This window comes from Eubalaena glacialis, chromosome 10, assembly GCF_028564815.1.
Source record: "Eubalaena glacialis isolate mEubGla1 chromosome 10, mEubGla1.1.hap2.+ XY, whole genome shotgun sequence".
NCBI classification, from domain to species: domain Eukaryota; kingdom Metazoa; phylum Chordata; class Mammalia; order Artiodactyla; family Balaenidae; genus Eubalaena; species Eubalaena glacialis.
The window spans coordinates 69,111,807-69,134,244 of NC_083725.1; the positions used below are offsets into that span (position 1 = coordinate 69,111,807).

General features: G+C 41.6%; 1 protein-coding gene across 3 annotated transcripts in view; it reads right to left on the reverse strand.

Moving 5' to 3' along the window:
* Positions 1-6,014: 6,014 nt before the first annotated feature.
* The window catches only part of MRPL48 (mitochondrial ribosomal protein L48), a 56,196-nt gene continuing 39,772 nt past the window's right edge, over positions 6,015-22,438 (reverse strand). For all 3 annotated transcript variants that reach the window (XM_061202884.1, XM_061202882.1, XM_061202881.1), the window contains 3 exons: positions 8,458-8,560; positions 6,878-6,967; positions 6,015-6,329 (listed from right to left, as the gene is read on the reverse strand). In XM_061202884.1, coding sequence (XP_061058867.1) covers positions 6,255-6,329; positions 6,878-6,967; positions 8,458-8,560 — 268 coding nt within the window. In that variant the 3' untranslated portion in view covers positions 6,015-6,254. The remainder of the gene's footprint in view (positions 6,330-6,877; positions 6,968-8,457; positions 8,561-22,438) is intronic.

Sequence of the window (22,438 nt, forward strand, 5' to 3'; positions counted from 1 at the left end):
TATAATAGTGAATAAGTGGTCACAGTGTGAAGTTCCATCAGTAAGGACTGTATTCTTATATATTCAAATACGTTACAACAGAAATGTACCTATATATTAATTTGTATAATTAAAATAGAAATAATAGGTCATGGGGGGCAGGGTATTCTAGCAAAAGGAAAGGGTGGAAGGACCTCAGCAGGAGGAATGGCTTTCAAACCAGCTAAGTGGAGGGAGCAGGTTTGGAAGGACTCCAGTCGACAGGGAGCTAACACTGGGACAGTCACAGAATGTTTGGGCAAAGAGGGCTCTATTGCCACCCAAGCCTGTTTCCTCAAGTATCAATAAATGGGGATAATTCCTATTTAATAGGCACACTAAGATAATTAAATGAGAGGTAATATATAAATACCTGGTAATAAAAGTTGTTAGTATTTATTAAACTACTATAACTAATATGTATGAAGCATTTAACTCAGGCTATCTGGTTCCAGAGTCTGTGCTCTCAATCCCTATGATATGCTGCTTTCAAATTCCACTATGCCACTTATTAGCAGTGTGGTTTTGGGCAAACTACTTAACATCTCAGGATCTGTTTTTTCTTCTGCAAAAATACCTTCCTCAAAGGCTTCAAAGCTAATAAATGTAGATCTTCCTCATAGGGTTGTTGAAAGAATGAGTCAATATTGGTAAAGAGCTTAGAAATAGCATCTGGCACATAGTAAGCATTCACTAAATGTTAGCTATTATTATTACTGTGTGCTAGTCACTGTCCTGAGTCACATTATCTCATTTAATCCTCATAACACTACTAACACCCCTTTCCAGAGGAGGAAATAAAGGACAGATTGGGGATCAGACTCCAAGTGTATGTTCTAAAGCCTATGCTATTCTCTGCTCTGTTCTCTCTCACAAGCATCTAGTGCCTAGTACGGTGCTTAACACACAGTAAGTAACCATACTTACTGTGTAAATACATATTACTTTACTTTTTTTTTAGTGCTTTATAATAAAGGAAACTAACTAGTGCAAGTTCCCCACAGTGTTTTAGATTAGTATGGTTTTTTAGTCTCTCAGCTCTGTAGCCCACAGCCATGGACCTGGAGTTTAGGGTGGTCCATGCCTATCCCTATACATTCTACATCTACCTCTGCAGAGAGGCTTGGTGCCAGGGATGAGTGGAGAGATCTATTGGCTGGGTGCCACCGTTGTCTAGGCCTAGGGCAGACTCATGATTTGGCTCTTCCCTGCAAGTTCCTTGGCTGGGGATATGGCCAGTGCTCAGTACAAAGGTGCACTGTAAAGTGTTTTACTAGATGAGTAATGAGATACTCCTCCCACTCTTCCTCCCTCAGGTAAAGTTGCCAGACCAAATCCTGGGCTGCTGACTTTAGAAATCCGAGGAGAACTGGAGGAAGTCCAGGTTGAAACCTTATATACTTTTCCACTGTATGGAATGGTAGGGCTCCCTGCTCTGCTCCAGCAGGGACTTAAAACAGGCAGAGGAAGCAGGAGGGATTCTTTCCTTCTCTAGCAGTTATCTTCTGAAGAGTTTTCATTCCTCAGAGCCTGGACATCTTTCAGAGCCTGGCTATTCTGTCTAAACATGGAGCTGATTCTCTAAACCTGAAATGTCTGAGAATGAAAGTTATTCCAGGGTGGGTATAAGAACTAAATGAATCATTTCAAATTCTCCAGGGAGATCAGACATTTGAAGACAAAAATGGCACAAAGATTAAAGTACAGATTAAACAAGCACAAGACACATTGGCTGCTTCTGTCTGTAGTGCCTTGTCAGCAGGTCTAGTTCCAGACATACCCAATGCATGCTCAGAGAGCTTTCCTTCCCTAAATATACTTTACATCCTAGAACAGTGGGGACTGGGGTCTCTGAGTGTTGCTACATTGTCTGAATAGCCAGAATATCCAGATTCCATTTCTTTCTCTGCAACTAAAAAATACCCTTTCAGAATCCACAGCTGGCAATTTTTAGGCTCGATGGTGGAGGAACAAGGCATCCTCAGCCAGAAGAAAGGGAATAACAAGCCGAGGAATCCACTGGCCTTCACTAGGAAAACTGCCCGTTTAACCTGGACATTTGGTTCTTCTTGAAAGTTACTGATCCACATAAAAATCCATTTCTAAAAATCTCAGTAATGTGTACTGAACCAGGAATCGAGTGACCTGGAGCGATCCCTGTGAGTGACCTTGGACAAGTTTCTTTCCCTCCTGGGCCAGTTAAGTCATCTGTAAAATGAAGATCAAAACAGATTATCTCAAAGGTTATGCATTGATAGAGCCAAAACTAGAACCCAGTTACCCTGATTCCTAATCCACTGACCTTCCTTTTCTTCTCTCTTGCCTAGCTCTCATGTTTTTGCAGCGGTACTAGGCATAATTTAACCCTAACTGGGTTCAAAACTAAAAGTATGCTGAAGAAATGAACTATGGTTACATGCAACAATGTGGGTAAAACATCAGGGTAAGTGAATGAAGTCAGACACAAAAGGTTATAACTCTATGATATTTATATATTGTTCTAGATAGGCGAAACTAACCTATGGCAATAGGAATAAGATTAGTGGTTGTTTCTGGGAAGAATGACTATGAAAGAATGTAGGGGAACTTTCTGGGGAGATGGAAATGTTCTTTAACTTGATATTAAGTGTAGGTTTCATAGGTGACTGCATTTTCAAAACTGATCAAATATACACTTAAGATCTGTGTGTTTCACTATAGATAAATTATACCTCAATGAAAAAATAATCTTTTAAAAAAGTATAGTGAGGGACTTCGCTGGTGGTCTAGTGATTAAGAATCCACCTTCCAATGCAGGGGATGCGGGTTCGATCCCTGATCGGGGAACTAAGATCCCACATGCCACAGGGCAACTAAGCCTGCGTGCTCTAGAGTCTCCATGCCCTGGAGCCTGTGCACCACAACCAGAGATAAGCCCGCACACCGCAACCAAAGATCCCACATGCTGCAAGGAAGATCCCGTGTGCTGCAACTAAGACCCGACGCAGCCTAAATAAATAAATAAATAAACAAACAAACTTAAAAAAAAAAATGTATAGTGAAGTTTAGATGGGAAGGTAATCTAACATTTACTGAGCACATGCTTGCCCATTTTATACATCATCTCCATCTCAAGCTCCTACAAGGGATTATCCTCACTTTACAGATCAGAAAACTGAGGCTTAATGAGGTTAAAACAACTCACCTGAGGCCTCAAAACTAATAAATGTAGAAATTAGGAATAGCTCAGGTTTGTCTGCCTCTTTTCTTTATAATATTATAGGTTGTCTCAGGAAGGGAGGGGACGGTATTTTCAACCTAGAGCCAGAGATTTGCATTCCATTTGATTTCACTGCCATGTGATCCTAGGGAAGTTCATTTCCCTCTGGAAAATCAAATGAAGCTTATAATTGTTTTGTAACTCTGAGGTTCTAGCAATCAGAATATCTGTCCCTCTTACCAGGATAAGGCATTATGAGCAATTTCCATTTGTTTCAGGTCAGACTAATCATGAGCAACAAAAGCCCTTTGGCTCTGGTGAGAGGATAAATCAACTAGGTCAGTGACACAAGAGCTCCAAGGTGACAGAACCCAGCAGCCTCCTGTTTAAGAGAGAAGCCTGACTCATCCCTCAGTGATGTAATGGAAAGGGATGCACTGGGAATCAAGAGATCTGAATCCTGCTCCCAGCTCTGCCAACGAGGTGCCCTGTCACCTTGAGTAAAGCACTGCCCTTCCTGGGCCCCTAACCTGCACTTGCTTTAGGCTGGCTGGGTTCCAAGGTCCCTTAGCTCTAATATCTTGTCAATTTATGAAACCTTACATCTTGCTTTCACAAATTAATAACAAGGAAAGGTGGGCAACTGGAAAATACCACTGTATTCCAGACTCCTAAATGGGGTCCACATGACATTGCCCATTGCCCACATGATATGGAGGCAGCTTGTGTCTGTGTGTATACATGCGTTTATTCACCTTTTTATCTTCAAGTCCCTACACATCCTCCAACTTTATACTCATCCATTAGCTGCTGCTCTTTCATCTTCCCTAAAGGAGACTCAACAATGAGCAATTCTGCAACCAAAATATCAGTCCTCACCTGGCAAATTCTGCCCACACTCCCAATGGGGTTCACTTGTAAGTCCTGGCCTGCTGAGCCTTCAATCTGAATTCAGAAAAGCATTTTAACTGAAGGCACCTGCTATCTTGACAGCCCTCCCTTAGTGTTACACCTTGAGAGGAAATCTGAGTTTCCTCTTGTTGCCTTTGGAAACCAAGTCGAAAAAAACAAAATAACTTCAGGACTGAAACTGATGAGTTTCAGAAAAGTACACACAATGCTAAGAATGCTCTACGCTCCCACAGACCTCTATGCAGGGGTATCCCAGAAAAGTAGTGGGGGACAGGGTCTGCCACTTAATAACTGTGTGACCCTAGGAAGTCGCTTCATCTCTCCAAACCTCAGTTTCTCCACCTGTAAGACTGAGATAATACCATCAATCTCAAGGATAATCTGTATAAAGTATATAGCAAATTAGGGCTCAATAAATGTGAGTGAGATACACTCACACTCAGATATTCACGGTTACTATCCACACGCACACTCATATATACACCCTAAAAAACTGGTGTGAGGATTAGAGCTAATGTAGTACCTAGCATAGGGTCTAGCTCAATAAATTATAGCTATTCTGTACAAAAGTATGAATGCACTAATGCTCAGAATAGGAAAAACATTAGAGGTCAACTTAGACTAGTGGTTCTGAAAGAGGTAACTCTGGACCAGCAGCAGCATCACCCTTGCTCAAGATCTCCTAAGTCAGAAAATCTGGGGATGGAGCCTAGTAAGTTGTGTTTTAAAAAGCCGTGCAGGGGCTTCCCCGGTGGCACAGCGGTTAAGAATCCGCCTGCCAATGCAGGGGACACGGGTTCCAGCCCTGGTCTGGAAGATCCCACATGCCACGGAGCAACTGAGCCCATGTGCCACAACTACTGAGCCTGCACTCTAAAGCCCGCAAGCCACAACTACTGAAGCCCATGTGCCACAACTAGTGAAGCCTGTGCACCTAGAGCCCATATTCCACAACAAGAGAAGCCACCGTGATGAGAAACCTGCACACCTCAATGAAGAGTAGTCCCCACTCAGCACAACTAGAGAAAGCCCGCGCAGCAACGAAGACCCAACATAGCCATAAATAAATAAATAAATAAATAAATTTAAAAAGGCTTGCAGGTGATTCTGATGTATGCTTAAGTTTGAGAACCAATGACTTGGATCAGGGTTTGACAAACTATTTTTATAAAGGACCATGTAAAAATGTTTTAGCTTAACAGTCTCTGTCACAGCCACTCAACTCTGCCATTGTAGCATAAAAGCAGCCACAGACAATGTGTAAATGAATGAGCAGGGCTCTGTTCCAATAAACCTTTACTTACAAAAACAGGCAATGGGGTTTTGGAACTGGATAGAGGTTGCACAACACTGCAAATGCATTAAATACCACTGAATTATTCACTTTAAAATGGTTCGTTTTGTGACATGTGAATTTCACCTCAATAAATTATTTTTAAAAAGCACATAGGCAGTTGTTGGGATTTGGCTCACAAGTAGTAGTTTTCTGACACGTGACCAAGATCAACCTTTAATTCTTTGCTTAAACTCATTCCAGGCAACCCTAATTTGCAGTTATGTAACATCTACCTGCATACTTGTGACAGGTCACTCACTACCCAACAAGGTACTTTTTTTTTCACTTATGGACAGACCCTGATCCTATCTGGAGGGTTTTTTCATATACAAAATCTCCCTCCCTATGCCTTCTATCCACAGAGAGTTTACTTATGATTGTCTGCTTCACTAAAGGGACTCCATGCCAGGTTGATTTAAAGGATGAGTTCACTCTAATTGGAGAAATACTGAAGTGGGACATGCTTATGTGCTAAAGCACCAGGCAAAGAGAAATTGAATCCCTTAGTTAAATATACTCGACAGGATGGACTTCTCACATACACACACACCCATCAACAGCAGATCTTTATTAGATGGAAGATACCTAGGGTTGGCTCAAAGGAAAGTGGTGACAATCGGCAGGCACTCCTCCACAGAGGAGAGGAGGCACTCCTGGCTGTGGAGATGGGTACTTATGATATTGAGGGTCAGGGTCTCCTGACCCTCCTGCTTAACTTTGGCCACCCAGGAAGCTCTTCCCGTTGCCATTCAGTATCACCAGTGCTGGCATGAAAGGGTCTGCAGTGAGCTAGTTCAACTTGGCTAGCAGTTCTTCCAGTTCTGGCCGAGCTTTGAACCTTCCTTTGAAGTCTTCTTCAGTGTGCTGAGGAGAAGAAAAAGAAGATAAGAGGGAATTACTACAGAGTTACTCAGATATGCCCAGCATCAGAAAAGGATCCATCAGCCAGCTCTGTAGAAAATGATTTAGATTCAACTAACTTTTACTGCGTAGCTACTATGTATCAGACTTACATTAGGTATCAAGGATTCAAAGTTGAATTGGACTTTCTCCCTGCCTTAAGTATATTTCCCTATTTGTGTTCTGTTTAATTACACTGTATGTGATAGTAAATCATGTTCTTTCTGCTATACAACTGCCTCAGGGGAAGGAATTTGTGGGTGTAATGGGCTCACCCCTAACATCAGGATGCTGTGATGGAGTTCAACTTCCATGGTCTATAAAGCATCATCCCTGATGCACTGGAAAAGCCAGAATAATGATCACGGTAAAGCAGCCTGCACACCTTTCCTGATTATTATTATCTGGGCTAAATTATTCACATGTCTTTCTGTTTCTAAAGCCAGCCAGTCCAGATTTTCTATTCCATATTTTGAGCCCACCAGCGGGCCTCTTCTCAAATTAGCACCTACCTCTCTCACTGACAGTTTGACTCCTTCAGGAAGATTGCTTTGGATTATTTCCAAGAAAATCTCTGCAAATGTAGCACTCAAACCGCTGATCTGCAAAAGGAAAGAAGATGCTCTAAGAGAGGCACTGAAACCTAGGTGATTGGGCAGACATGGCAAGGGCTCAAATGTCAGCTCCAGCAGAGCTAGAGGGCCTTTGGGTGAAGGATTAACACCCAGAGCTGGTTTTGGAGCCCAGACTTTCCAGGATTTCTCTTGCTGATCTGCCAAGTTGTCTGGTTACTAAGATGGTCATGGCCAATATCTGCTCTTGTAGGCAATGAATGTCATAACTGGATCAAGAGGTCAAGTCCAGGATGACTTTCTGAATCAACTCAGGTTTACCCACATAGACCAGGACCTGTTGTTGTCAGACCCTGTGCTGAAAATCCAGAGTTAAATCAGATATGTGGTAGAAGGGCATGCAGGGGGCTGTGGGACCCCACAAGAGAAACACCTACCTAACAATCAGGAGGGTCAGAAAAAGCTTCCAAAAGAGGTAACATCTGGTTAGAGTCTTGAAATACAGGAGTAAATCGGGAGAATTCAACAGTAGTGTGGAGTTTTTTTTAAGGCAGAGGAAGCAATATTCAGTGAAACGTGGAGGAATAGCACAGTACTAGGGAATTAAAACTAGTGCCATGTGTGGCCGGAATGAAAGGGGGTGTGAAGAAGAAAAGCAGGAGGGGTAACATGAAGGCACTTAGGGGCTAATCAAAAGAGTTCAAACTTTATCCTGTGAGCCTCAGTGGCAAGTTAGAGCTGTCATAAAATGTAGCTCAAATAATTTATTCCTGATAATATTTAAAGAACCAAGATTGTAAGTACTTTAATTATTTAAAAATTTAACATAGATTTAGGGTGTTACTACCGTAACATCCCTCTGGTTACCTTCCTGATATGTTTCTTGAGTGGATCAAAAAGGGGTGATGTCCATACATTGGAATATTACTTGGCAGTAAAAAGGAATGAAATACTGATACATGCTACAACATGGATGAACCTTGAAAACATTATGCTAAGTGAAAGAAGCTAGATATAAAAGGTCATATTTTATATAATTCCATTTGAAGAAATGCCTAGAAGAGATAAAACCATAGAAGTGGAAAGCAGATTAGTGGTTGCCAGGACCTGGGGGGATGGGGAAAGAGGAGTGACTGCTAACAGGTACAGAGTGAAAGGGGAGCCACTGAGGGGTTCTAGCAGGGAAAATGACATGATCACATTGATATGAGCGTAAAGCAAAGTGGATGGATCTGAAAGATTTTTAGGGGTAGAAGCCACTGAATTTGGAGAATGAATGGATACCCAAGGGCAAAGAAGGGTCAAGCATTAAGCTCAAAGGTGAGGAGGATTACAGGAAAAAAACATCAGTCCCTCTACAATTAGTTTTGTATACACTGAGTGAGGGCACCTGTGGAACATCTTAGTGGAGAAACCCAGTAGACAACTGGATAGCAGGTTTGAAGCTCAACCAAGAGATCGGGATAGAGAAAAGAACCAGGAAAGGCAAATACATTTCAAATTTCTCCCAGAGTACCTACCTGAACCACTCGCTCATGGGTGGTAAGAACTGAGTCCAGGAGCATTTTGCTGCCTTGGTCCTGCAACTGCAACATCTCCACAGTTTTGGTGGGCAACGCATAACTGTGGGAAGGAAGAGTCAGCTATTGGGAGGGTTCCCTTAAGCCAGCAGCACCACTTCAGTCAGGGTAGTCCCTGAGTACAGCCACTACTGCATGCAGTAGCTCCTGCAATCTAAGGCTGTTTATCTTCAGCCAGGGGCAAAGTAACCAGATCCTCTTATGCCTCCTCCAGAAATCTCTAAACTCCGTGAGGGGACAGACCATGTCTAATACTCTTCTGCATCCCCAGTCATGCCTAATATAACACTCTGAATAAAACCTGGTGATTACTAAGTATTTACTGCTACTGAAGAATAGCCAGTTCTAAAAGAATCAAGCTCATCACTAGGTACACTTTGGAGGCTAACCTTGGGTATTTCACCTCTTCTGAAGAAATGAAGCACGAAACCCAATCCTGCTCCAGTTCTATTTTTATTTTATTTTTAAATTTTTTGCCCATGTCGTGCGGCATGTGGGATCTTAGTTCCCGACCAGGGATCGAACCTGTGCCCCCTGCGATGGAAGCGCGGAGTCTTAACCACTGGACCGCCAGGGAAGTCCCCTGCTCCAGTCTAGAGCAGGATTTCTCAACATCAGCACTACTGACCCTTTAGAACAGATAATTCTTGTTGTGGGGGCTGGAGTATGCATCCCTAACCTCTACACCCAGAAAGTGCCAGTAGTACCCCCGAAGTGATAACAATCAAAATTATCTCCAGACATTGTTAAACGTCCCCAGGTTGAGAACCATTGTTGTAGAGTCTCTGCTCACTACAATCGGCTTCAGCAGATCTACGTGCCACAGTAAAGAGTGCTGGACTTGGGGTCAAGTCTTGGCCCTGTCACTTATTAGCAATATTTCCTTAGGCAAGTCCCTTCCCACTCTGGGCCTCAGTTTCTCCATGTATAAAGGGGATTACAATCTAGGCTTATATCAATAGACTATTGTGAGAATCAGATATGGTGATGAGATAGGACTGATGGCTACACAGAAATATGGTATTAGTGTTGTGTTCATCTTATCAAAAATTCCTCAAACTGGAGATAAATGGAATAATAATAACAACAGTAGGATTGCTGAATTTTCATGCCACACAAAGCTTCATCAATTAAGAGTAAGGAGTATGGCCCTCTACAGACTGCTACTAAAAGAAGTTTGGCGTAACGGAAAATGGATTAGAAACATAAGAGTCAGTACTGGATTTAAATGTTGGCTTTGCCACTTACTACCTATTTGACCTTGGACAAACTAATTCAGCTCTCTGAGTCTTAGTTTCTTCAGCTATTAAATGAAGATAATAATACCTAGTTCAGGGCTTCCCTGGTGGCGCAGTGGTTGAGAATCTGCCTGCCAATGCAGGGCACACAGGTTCGAGCCCTGGTCTGGGAAGATCCCACATGCCACGGAGCAACTGGGCCCGTGAGCCACAATTATTGAGCCTGCGCGTCTGCAGTCTGTGCTCTGCAACAAGAGAGGCCGCGATAGTGAGAGGCCCGCACACCGCGATGAAGAGTGGCCCCCGCTTGCCACAACTAGAAGAAAGCCCTCGCACAGAAATGAAGACCCAACACAGCCATAAATAAATAAATAAAAATTAAAAAAAAAAATAATAATACCTAGTTCATAGGGTTGTAGCAATAATTAAATAAGATTACATAAGTAATTTGCCAGGCATACTGTGCCTACAAATGCCAATTTCCTTGCCCTTATAAACAGTGAGTAAATGCCAGGTACTGCAAACTTCCAGATAGCCTCCCTAAATAATATCCCCTTCCATTTTATAGCACAATCTCTTCAAATTTACCTTTGCTAATAACTTCCTTATATAAAAAAATTGGGGACTTCCCTGGCGGTCCGGTGGTTAAAACTCCATGCTTCCACTGCAGGGAGCATGGGTTCGATCCCTGGTCGGGGAACTAAGATCTCGAATGCTACGTGGTGCAGCCAAAAAAAAAAAAATTGGGATGCATTCATAGACTTGTTATGGAAAATCAAATAAGGTAATTATGTAAAAGCTTTCAGAAAAGTAAACAGCACTCTAAAATGCTCTTTTTCCTTTTTGACATTCCACAGATAAGACTGAATAAAGTGAGAATTGTTCATTCTTGCCACTAAACATGCATTTTATTCCTCAACACTTACAAGATTCCATTGATTTGTTTATTCATTCATTCACTCTTTCAACAAACATTTACTGAGATCCTGTTCTGTCCTAGGCAGTCTGGTGGGCACTATGCAGTCTATGCTTTCAAGGAGCTTGCTAAGAGTGTTTTGGAGAGACAGGTATGTACACAAACATCCGCACTACAGGAAGACAAAGGCAATATAGGTATGTACCAAACGTTACAGGGACAAGAGGGAGAGAAGGGGGAGAGCTTGGGGAAGGCTTCATAGGTGAGGTAGGGCTTTATCAAGATGTAAAGAATGAACATAGATGTTTGCCATTCCAAAAAACGGCATTCTACAAAAGTAAGGAGGCATGAGGCCCTCGAAGAGAACCAACAGAAAAACCAGACATAGTTCGATAAAAAAAATTACTGAGAACTCTAGTCATTTCAAAGTAGAATAGGCCTTTGAGTAGTAAGAGTATAGGTATCTTTTTCTTTAGTATCTACTCTTTTCTGTACTTCCCAAATTTTCTGCAATAAACATTACTTGGATGATCAGATAGTAAGAACAGGAGGGAAGGGACTTCCCTGGTGGTCCAGTGGGTAAGACTCCATGCTCCCAATGCAGGGGGCCCGGGTTTGATCCCTGGTCAGGGAACTAGATCCCGCATGTGTGCTGCAACTAAGAGTTCGCATGCCGCAACTAAGAAGTCCACACGCTGCAACTAAAAAAAGATCCCACAGGCCACAATGAAGATCCCGCATGCCGCAACTAAGACCCAGCACAGCCAAAATAAATAAATAGATAAATAAATAAATATTTAAAAACAAAAAAACAGAAGGGAAGAAATGAAGTAGTTGAATTTCAAAAGTCAACCTAACATGACAAAATAGTGCTAGCTTTTAAGAGTACTGCTGGGATAGGACCCAAGGGACCCTGCTGGGATCCTAGGGAACTTAGAATCTGTGGACTCTACTATATATAAGTTATACCTCCATTTTAAAAAATGTAAGTGGATTAAAAAAAAAAAAAAAAAAAAAGGAAAGAGCAGCCTTACAGAGAATGATGATGAATGATGCTTTTACTCTCCACAGAGAACAGGAGCTGGGTCAGCTTCAGGCTTGGAAACTGCTCCCAGATGAGTAAGATTTCCATCTCTCCAGACACCTGCTCAGCAAGAGATGCAGGCAAATTAAAGGACCCACAGGAGAGGCCCCTTCCTCTCATCTTCTTGGTGAGCTGCAGCTGCAGCAAGGCAGACCATTTATAGAACAAAAGCTAGCACACAGCTCCCCTGCTCAATTCCATCTCAAGGTCAGAGCCCTACCCCCAACTACTAAAGGAAAAATGGATCAAGATAAAATGAAAATCAGAAGAAAAGAAAATCATTTTATCTCTGAAAAGCTGGGCAGTAAGAATGCCTGATATGATGGTCTGAAAACCTCAATCAGTGCAGAGAAGTGAATTGCTAAAAATGAACAGCTCTTTATGCTCTACTATTTGGAGCAAAGAACCAGGAAAGAGGCAAAAAGCAGCACGTCATTCATTCTGTTAACCTAGAATTCATGTTCATGCCTATTGGAACTCAATCCAAGTCAACAAATATTCATTCAGTGCCTACTATGTGTCAGGTACTGGGCAAGGTCTCAGCGTGACTGCTGATGAAGACAGAAACAATCCCTGCCTTACATATCTTAGAGTCTAATAATAGTCAAGTAATTATGAGGGTAAGGAATGAGCATTTTGAAAGGGAAGTTATATACCCTTTTTTAAAAAAATAAATTTATTTATTTTACTTATTTATTTTTGGCTGTGTTGGGTCTTCATTGCTGCGCGCGGGCTTTCTCTAGTTGCAGCGAGTGGGGGCTACTCTTCGTTGTGGTGTGCAGGCTTCTCATTGCGGTGGCTTCTCTTGTTGCAGAGCACAGGCTCTAGGTGCACGGGCTTCAGTAGCTGTGACACGCAGGCTAAGTAGTTGTGGCTCACGGGCTCTAGAGCGCAGGCTCAGTAGTTGTGGCACATGGGCTCAGTTGCTCTGCGGCATGTGGGATCTTCCCGGACCAGGGCTTGAACCCGTGTCCCCTGCATTGGCAGGCGGATTCTTAACCACTGCGCCACCAGGGAAGAATATACCGTTTACTTCTCCTAAATATATAACATAAAGACCTAACTTAATGAGGTTCTCTGAAGAAGTGACATTTAAAATAAAGCCTAAGAAAAAAATAGGGGTTGACTAGCTGAAGGGGAAAGAGTATTCTAGGCTTTAGAGAGCATATGCAAAGGTCCTGAGGTGGGAAAGGACAAAAAACAAAGTCAGTGTAACTGGAGATAGAAGGAGAGGGAGAGAGAAGTGTGAGTTAAGGTGAGAGAGGCAAGCCCAGGCCATGGAGCACCTAGCAAGGTATGTGAGAAACTTTTATTTTGATCCTAAAGGAATGGGAGGCCATGGAAGGAATTTAAGCATGAGAGCGACATGATCATATTTCCATTCTAGAAAAATTACACCAAAAGCAGTGTGGAGGACCAGTTAGAGGGAATTACGAATTTGGAGGAAAAGAAGTGGGTTCAAATCCAGACCTTGCCACTTATGACTACAGGCAAGCTTTTATTATATTAATAATAATAATAACAACAATAATAATAGCAGCCAACAGTTTCTGGACTTAGTTGTAAGCATTTTAAATATATTAACTCCCGGGGGGAGGGGCAAGATGGCGGAAGAGTAAGACGCGGAGATCACCTTCCTCCCCACAGATACATGAGAAATACATCTACACGTGGAACTGCTCCTACAGAACACCCACTGAACGCTGGCAGAAGACGTCAGACCTCCCAAAAGGCAAGAAAATCCCCACGTACTTGGGTAGGGCAAAAGAAAAAAGAAATAACAGAGACAAAAGAATAGGGACGGGACCTGCACCAGTGGGAGGGAGCTGTGAAGGAGGAAAGGTTTCCACACACTAGGAAGCCCCTTCGCGGGCAGAGACTGCGGGTAGCAGAGGGGGGAAGCTTCGGAGCCACGGAGGAGAGCGCAGCCACAGTGGTGCGGAGGGCAAAGCGGAGATTCCCGCACAGAGGAGCGGTGCCGACCAGCACTCACCAGCCCGAGAGGCTTGTCTGCTCAGCCGCCGGGGCGGGCGGGGCCTGGGAGCTGGGGCTCGGGCTTCGGTGCTAGCCGGGAGGGAGTCCGGGAAAAAGACTGCAGCTGCCAAAGAGGCAAGAGAATTTTTCTTGCCTCTTTGTTTCGCGGCACGCAAGGAGAGGGGATTCAGAGCGCCGCCTAAACGAGCTCCAGAGACGGGCGCGAGCCGCGGCTATCAGCGCGGATCCCACAGCAACAGGGACGCAGAGGGAAAAACGGAGAGATTCCCGCACAGAGGCTCGGCGCCGAGCAGCACTCACCAGCCCGAGAGGCTTGTCTGCTCACCCGCCGGGGCGGGCGGGGGCTGGGAGCTGAGGCGCGGGCTTCGGTCGGATCCCAGGGAGAGGACTGGGGTTGGCTGCGTGAACACAGCCTGAAGGGTCTAGCGCACCACAACTAGCCGGGAGGGTGCACGAGAAAAAGTCTGCAGCTGCCGAAGAGGCAGGAGACTTTTTCTTGCCTCTTTGTTTCGCGGCGTGCAAGGAGAGGGGATTCAGAGCGCCACTTAAACGAACTCCAGAGACGGGCGCGAGCCACGGCTATCAGCGCGGACCCCAGAGACGGGCATGAGACGCTAAGGCTGCTGCTGCCGCCACCAAACAGCCTGTGGGCGAGCACAGGTCATTCTCCACACCGCCCCTCCCGGGAGCCTGTGCAGCCCGCCACGGCCAGGCTCCCGTAATCCGGGGACAACTTCCCCGGGAGAGCGCACGGCGCGCCTCAGGCTGCTGCAACGTCACGCCAGCCTCTGCCGCCGCAGGCTCGCCCCGCCTCCTCCGTACCGCTCCCTCCCCCCGGCCTGACTGAGCCAGAGCCCCCGAATCATCTGCTCCTTTAACCCCGCTCTGTCTGGGCGGGGAACAGACGCCCTCAGGGGACCTACACGCAGAGGCGGGTCCAAATCCAAAGCTGAACCCCGGGAGCTGTACGAACAAAGAAGAGAAAGGGAAATCTCTCCCAGCAGCCTCAGAAGCAGCGGATTAAAGCTCCACAAACAACTTGATGTGCCTGCATCTGTTGAATACCGGAATAGACAACGAATCATCCCAAATTTAGGAGATGGACTTTGGGAGCAGGATATATTAACTTTTCCCCTTTTCCTTTTTTTTGTGAGTGTAGATGTGTATGCTTCTGGGTGAGATTTTGTCTGTATAGCTTTGCTCTCACCGTTAGTCCTAGGGTTAGGTCCGTCCGTTTTTTTTTTTTTTTTTTTTTTTTTTGGCTTAAAAAATTTTTTTTCCCCTAATAAATGTTTTCTTAATAATTTTTTCCTTATTTTCTATTTTTAAAAAAAATTTTTAATAAGTTTTTTCATATTTTTTATTTTAAAAAATTAAAAAATTTTTTTTCTTAATAAATTTTTTCTAAATAATTTTTTTCTTATTTTTAGTATAAAAAATTAATAAATCTATTTTTAAAAATTAAAAAAATTTTTTTTTCTTAATAAATTTACTCTTAATAATTTTTTTTCTTATTTTTTATTATAATTGCTTTATTTTATTTTATTTTATCCTCTTTTTTTCTTTCTTTCCATTTTTTCTCCCTTTTATTCTGAGCCGTGTGGATGAAAGGCTCTTGGTGCTCCAGCCAGGCATCAGGGCTGTGCCTCTGAGGTGGGAGAGCCAACTTCAGGACACTGGTCCACAAGAGACCTCCCAGCTCCACGTAATACCAAACGGCGAAAATCTCTCACAGATCTCCATCTCAACATCAAGACCCAGCTTCACTCAACGACCAGCAAGCTACAGTGCTGGACACCCTATGCCAAACAACTAGCAAGAGAGGAACACAGCCCCATCCATTAACAGAGAGGCTGCCTAAAATCATAATAAGGCCACAGACACCCCAAAACACACCACCAGACGTGGACGAACCCACCAGAAAGACAACATCCAGCCTCATCCACCAGAACACAGGCACTAGTTCCCTCCACCAGGAAACCTACACAACCCACTGAACCAACCTTAGCCACTGGGGACAGATACCAAAAACAACGGGAACTACGAACCTGCAGCCTGTGAAAAGGAGACCCCAAACACAGTAAGATAAGCAAAATGAGAAGACAGAAAAACACACAGCAGATGAAGGAGCAGGGTCAAAACACACCAGACCTAACAAATGAAGAGGAAATAGGTAGTCTACCTGAAAAAGAATTCAGAATAATGATAGTAAGGATGATCCAAAGTCTTGGAAATAGAATAGACAGAATGCAAGAAACATTTAACAAGGACGTAGAAGAACTAAAGAGGAACCAAGAAACGATGACAAGCACAATAAATGAAATTAAAAATACTCTAGATGGGATCAATAGCAGAATAACTGAGGCAGAAGAACGGATAAGTGACCTGGAAGATAAAATGGTGGAAATAACTACTGCAGAGCAGAATAAAGAAAAAAGAATGAAAAGAACTGAGGACAGTCTCAGAGACCTCTGGGACAACATTAAACGCACCAACATTCGAATTATAGGGGTCCCAGAAGAAGAAGAGAAAAAGAAAGGGACTGAGAAAATATTTGAAGAGATTATAGTTGAAAACTTCCCTAATATGGGAAAGGAAATAGTTAATCAAGTCCTGGAAGCACAGAGAGTCCCATACAGGATAAATCCAAGGAGAAACACACCAAGACACATATTAATCAAACTATCAAAAATTAAATATAAAGAAAACATATTAAAAGCAGCAAGGGAAAAACAACAGATAACACACAAGGGCATCCCCATAAGGTTAACAGCTGATCTTTCAGCAGAAACGCTGCAAGCCAGAAGGGAGTGGCAGGATATACTTAAAGTGATGAAGGAGAAAAACCTACAACCAAGATTACTCTACCCAGCAAGGATCTCATTCAGATTTGATGGAGAAATTAAAACCTTTACAGACAAGCAAAAGCTGAGAGAGTTCAGCACCACCAAACCAGCTTTACAACAAATGCTAAAGGAACTTCTCTAGGCAAGAAACACAAGAGAAGGAAAACACCTACAATAACAAACCCAAAACATTTAAGAAAATGGGAATAGGAACATACATATCGATAATTACCTTAAATGTAAATGGATTAAATGCTCCCACCAAAAGACACAGACTGGCTGAATGGATACAAAAACAAGACCCATATATATGCTGTCTACAAGAGACCCACTTCAGACCTAGAGACACATACAGACTGAAAGTGAGGGGATGGAAAAAGATATTCCATGCAAATGGAAATCAAAAGAAAGCTGGAGTAGCAATTCTCATATCAGACAAAATAGACTTTAAAATAAAGACAATTACAAGAGACAAAGACAGACACTATATAGTGATCAAGGGATCGATCCAAGAGGAAGGTATAACAATTGTAAATATTTATGCACCCAACATAGGAGCACCTCAATACATAAGGCAAATACTAACAGCCATAAAAGGGGAAATCGACAGTAACACAATCATAGTAGGGGACTTTAACACCCCACTTTCACCAATGGACAGATCATCCAAAATGAAAATAAATAAGGAAACACAAGCTTTAAATGATACATTAAACAAGATGGACTTAATTGATATTTATAGGACATTCCACCCAAAAACAACAGAATACACATTTTTCTCAAGTGCTCATGGAACATTCTCCAGGATAGATCATATCTTGGGTCACAAATCAAGCCTTGGTAAATTTAAAAAAATTGAAATCGTATCAAGTATCTTTTCCAACCACAACGCTATGAGACTAGATATCAATTACAGGAAAAGATCTGTAAAAAATACAAACACATGGAGGCTACACAATACACTACTTAATAACGAAGTGATCACTGAAGAAATCAAAGGGGAAATCAAAAAATACCTAGAAACAAATGACAATGGAGACATGACGATCCAAAACCTATGGGATGCAGCAAAAGCAGTTCTAAGAGGGAAGTTTATAGCAATACAAGCCTACATCAAGAAACAGGAAACATCTCGAATAAACAACCTAACCTTGCACCTAAAGCAATTAGAGAAAGAAGAACAAAAAAAACCCCAAAGCTAGCAGAAGGAAAGAAATCATAAAGATCAGATCAGAAATAAATGAAAAAGAAATGAAGGAAACAATAGCAAAAATCAATGAAACTAAAAGCTGGTTCTTTGAGAAGATAAACAAAATTGATAAACCATTAGCCAGACTCATCAAGAGAAAAAAGGAGAAGACTCAAATTAATAGAATTAGAAATGAAAAAGGAGAAGTAACCACTGACACTGCAGAAATACAAACGATCATAAGAGATTACTACAAGCAACTCTATGCTAATAAAATGGACAACCTGGAAGAAATGGACAGATTCTTAGAAATGCACAACCTGCCGAGACTGAACCAGGAAGAAATAGAAAATATGAACAGACCAATCACAAGCACTGAAATTGAAACTGTGATTAAAAATCTTCCAACACACAAAAGCCCAGGACCAGATGGCTTCACAGGCGAATTCTATCAAACATTTAGAGAAGAGCTAACACCTATCCTTCTCAAACTCTTCCAAAATATTGCAGAGGAGGAACACTCCCCAACTCATTCTACGAGGCCACCATCACCCTGATACCAAAACCAGACAAAGATGTCACAAAGAAAGAAAACTACAGGCCAATATCACTGATGAACATAGATGCAAAAATCCTCAACAAAATACTAGCAAACAGAATCCAACAGCACATTAAAAGGATCATACACCATGATCAAGTGGGGTTTATTCCAGGAATGCAAGGATTCTTCAATATACGCAAATCAATCAACGTGATACATCATATTAACAAATTGAAGGAGAAAAACCATATGATCATCTCAATAGATGCAGAGAAAGCTTTCGACAAAATTCAACACCCATTTATGATAAAAGTCCTGCAGAAAGTAGGCATAGAGGGAACTTTCCTCAACATAATAAAGGCCATATATGACAAACCCACAGCCAACATTGTCCTCAATGGTGAAAAACTGAAACCATTTCCACTAAGATCAGGAACAAGACAAGGTTGCCCACTCTCACCACTATTATTCAACATAGTTTTGGAAGTGTTAGCCACAGCAATCAGAGATGAAAAAGAAATAAAAGGAATCCAAATCGGAAAAGAAGAAGTAAAGCTGTCACTGTTTGCAGATGACATGATACTATACATAGAGAATCCAAAAGATGCTACCAGAAAACTACTAGAGCTAATCAATGAATTTGGTAAAGTAGCAGGATACAAAATTAATGCACAGAAATCTCTTGCATTCCTGTATACTAATGATGAAAAATCTGAAAGTGAAATTAAGAAAACACTCCCGTTTACCATTGCAACAAAAAGAATAAAATACCTAGGAATAAACCTACCTAAGGAGACAAAAGACCTGTATGCAGAAAATTATAGGACACTGATGAAAGAAATTAAAGATGATACAAATAGATGGAGAGATATACCATGTTCTTGGATTGGAAGAATAAACATTGTGAAAATGACTCTGCTACCCAAAGCAATCTACAGATTCAATGCAATCCCTATCAAACTACCACTGGCATTTTTCACAGAACTAGAACAAAAAATTTCACAATTTGTATGGAAACACAAAAGACCCCGAATAGCCAAAGCAATCTTGAGAACGAAAAATGGAGCTGGAGGAATCAGGCTCCCTGACTTCAGACTATATTACAAAGCTACAGTAATCAAGACAGTTTGGTACTGGCACAAAAACAGAAATATAGATCAATGGAACAGGATAGAAAGCCCAGAGATAAACCCACGCACATATGGTCACCTTATCTTTGATAAAGGAGGCAAGCATATACAGTGGAGAAAAGACAGCCTCTTCAATAAGTGGTGCTGGGAAAATTGGACAGCTACATGTAAAAGTATGAAATTAGAACACTCCCTAACACTATACACAAAAATAAACTCAAAATGGATTAAAGACCTAAGTGTAAGGCCAGACACTATCAAACTCTTAGAGGAAAACATAGGCAGAACACTGTATGACATAAGTCACAGCAAGATCCTTTTTGACCCAGGTCCTAGAGAAATGGAAATAAAAACACAAATAAACAAATGGGACCTAATGAAACTTAAAAGCTTTGGCACAGCAAAGGAAACCATAAACAAGACCAAAAGACAACCCTCAGAATGGGAGAAAATATTTGCAAATGAAGCAACGGACAAAGGATTAATCTCCAAGATTTACAAGCAGCTCATGCAGCTCAATAACAAAAAAACAAACAACCCAATCCAAAAATGGGCAGAAGACCTAAATAGACATTTCTCCAAAGAAGAGATACAGATTGCCAACAGACACATGAAAGAATGCTCAACATCATTAATCATTAGAGAAATGCAAATCAAAACTACAATGAGGTATCATCTCACACCGGTCAGAATGGCCATCATCAAAAAATCTAGAAACAATAAATGCTGGAGAGGGTGTGGAGAAAAGGGAACACTCTTGCACTGTTGGTGGGAATGTAAATTGATACAGCCACTATGGAGAACAGTATGGAGGTTCCTTAAAAAACTAAAAATAGAACTACCATATGACCCAGCAATCCCACTACTGGGCATATACCCTGAGAAAACCATAATTCAGAAAGAGTCATGTACCAAAATATTCATTGCAGCTCTGTTTACAATAGCCAGGACATGGAAGCAACCTAGGTGTCCATCATCGGATGAATGGATAAAGAAGATGTGGCACATATATACAATGGAATATTACTCAGCCATAAAAAGAAATGAAATGGAGGTGTTTGTAATGAGGTGGATGGAGTTAGAGTCTGTCATACAGAGTGAAGTAAGTCAGAAAGAGAAAAACAAATACAGTATGCTAACACATATATATGGAATCTAAGGGGAAAAAAAAAAAAAAAAAAAAGAGGTCATGAAGAACCTAGTGGCAAGATGGGAATAAAGACACAGACCTACTAGAGAATGGACTTGAGGATATGGGGAGGGGGAGGGGTGAGATGTGACAGGGTGAGAGAGTGTCATGGACATATATACACTACCAAATGTAAAATAGATAACTAGTGGGAAGCAGCCGCATAGCACAGGGAGATCAGCTCGGTGCTTTGTGACCACCTAGAGGGGTGGGATAGGGAGGGTGGGAGGGAGGGAGATGCAAGAGGGAAGAGATATGGCAACATATGTATATGTGTAACTGATTCACTTTGTTGTAAAGCAGAAGCTAGCACACCATTGTAAAGCAATTATACTTCAATAAAGATGTTTAAAAAAATAAATAAATAAATAAATAAATAAATAAATAAATATATTAACTCCCTTAATTTTCACAATAGCTTTATTAGATAGGTACTTTTATTAACCTCATTTTACAAATGAGGAAACCAAGACACAAAGAGGTTAAGGAAACTGCCCAATGTCACACAGTAAGAACGTAGCAGAACAAGAGCAAAACCTAAGCAGTCTGGCTCCAGAATCAATGCTTTGATCCACTATGGCAAGGTGCTTGTATGAATTAAGTAAACTAATATACAAAAAATGTATTTAGCAGAGTGGCTGGCTGTTAGGATAGTAGGTGCTCAACAAATGTTACTGCTTGCCTGCCTTTACTCAAATGCAGCCAGAGCTTTTCACAGTAGGGTATTAAAAACAAAATATTTTTAAAAGTCCTTCTGAAAATTTAAAACACTATTCCAAGGAGCTGATCCACTGTAGGTATGATAACATTCTGTAAATGGCATTTAATGCCTCTTTGCCACCACCATGTCTGAGATGCTACCCCTAATCCCTGCCAGCTGAAAAAATCTCATTAATTACTAATAACAATAATATTATTTACAGAGTGTTTACAACGTTAAGTGCTATTATATATTTTCTTATTTAATTTTCAGAACTCAAAGAAATAGGAAAATTATCATCCCCATTATGAAGACAAAGAAACTGAGGTTCAGAATTTCTCAAGGTCATATTGCTAATAACTGGTAGAACTAGGATTTAAATGCAGACAGTTTGATTCCAGAGCTTTTACTCTTAACCACTTGTTACTCAAAGTGTGATCCAAAGACAAGCTGCTGGTAAGCAAACTGCTTGTTATCAGTTCAAGACAAGATAAGAAGCATGAAACAGTCAGTAAACACACTTTAATTCAATCAACATTTTGTTTTCAATAGCAAGAGTTTCTTGCTGAAGGAAGCAAAGCGTTAATGTACATTTTGGCATAAGCTCCTAAAATCTTCGCAGAGTGGTACTTTGAGAAGCATTGCTCTAAATTATTATGCTACTCTGCCTCTTTGAACTGATATTAAACTTTACCTTTCACTTATCACTTCCACATTATGTTATAATTATTTTTTTTTGGTGTGTGTATGTGTGCACACACACATACACACATACTCTCCTTGAAATCGGGCATTTACCTTTGCATCCTCCAGTCAGAATGTCTAGTCCAATGCCTACCACAGAGCAAGAAGAGGCTCAACCAGCAGTTCTCTAATTAAGTACTTAAAAGCACTTTCATTAAACTTTAGGAAATGTATACTACACAACTGGATTGTGTAGTCATATTCAAGAACCTGTCATTCTTTCAAGAATGGCTTAATGTTCCCCATGTGGCAGGCTTTATGCTAGGTACTGAAGAAATGAAGAAGAACACAAGTCCCCATGTAGTCAGGGGGGAAGGGAGCTGGCACATGAATAGATCATTACAGCCCA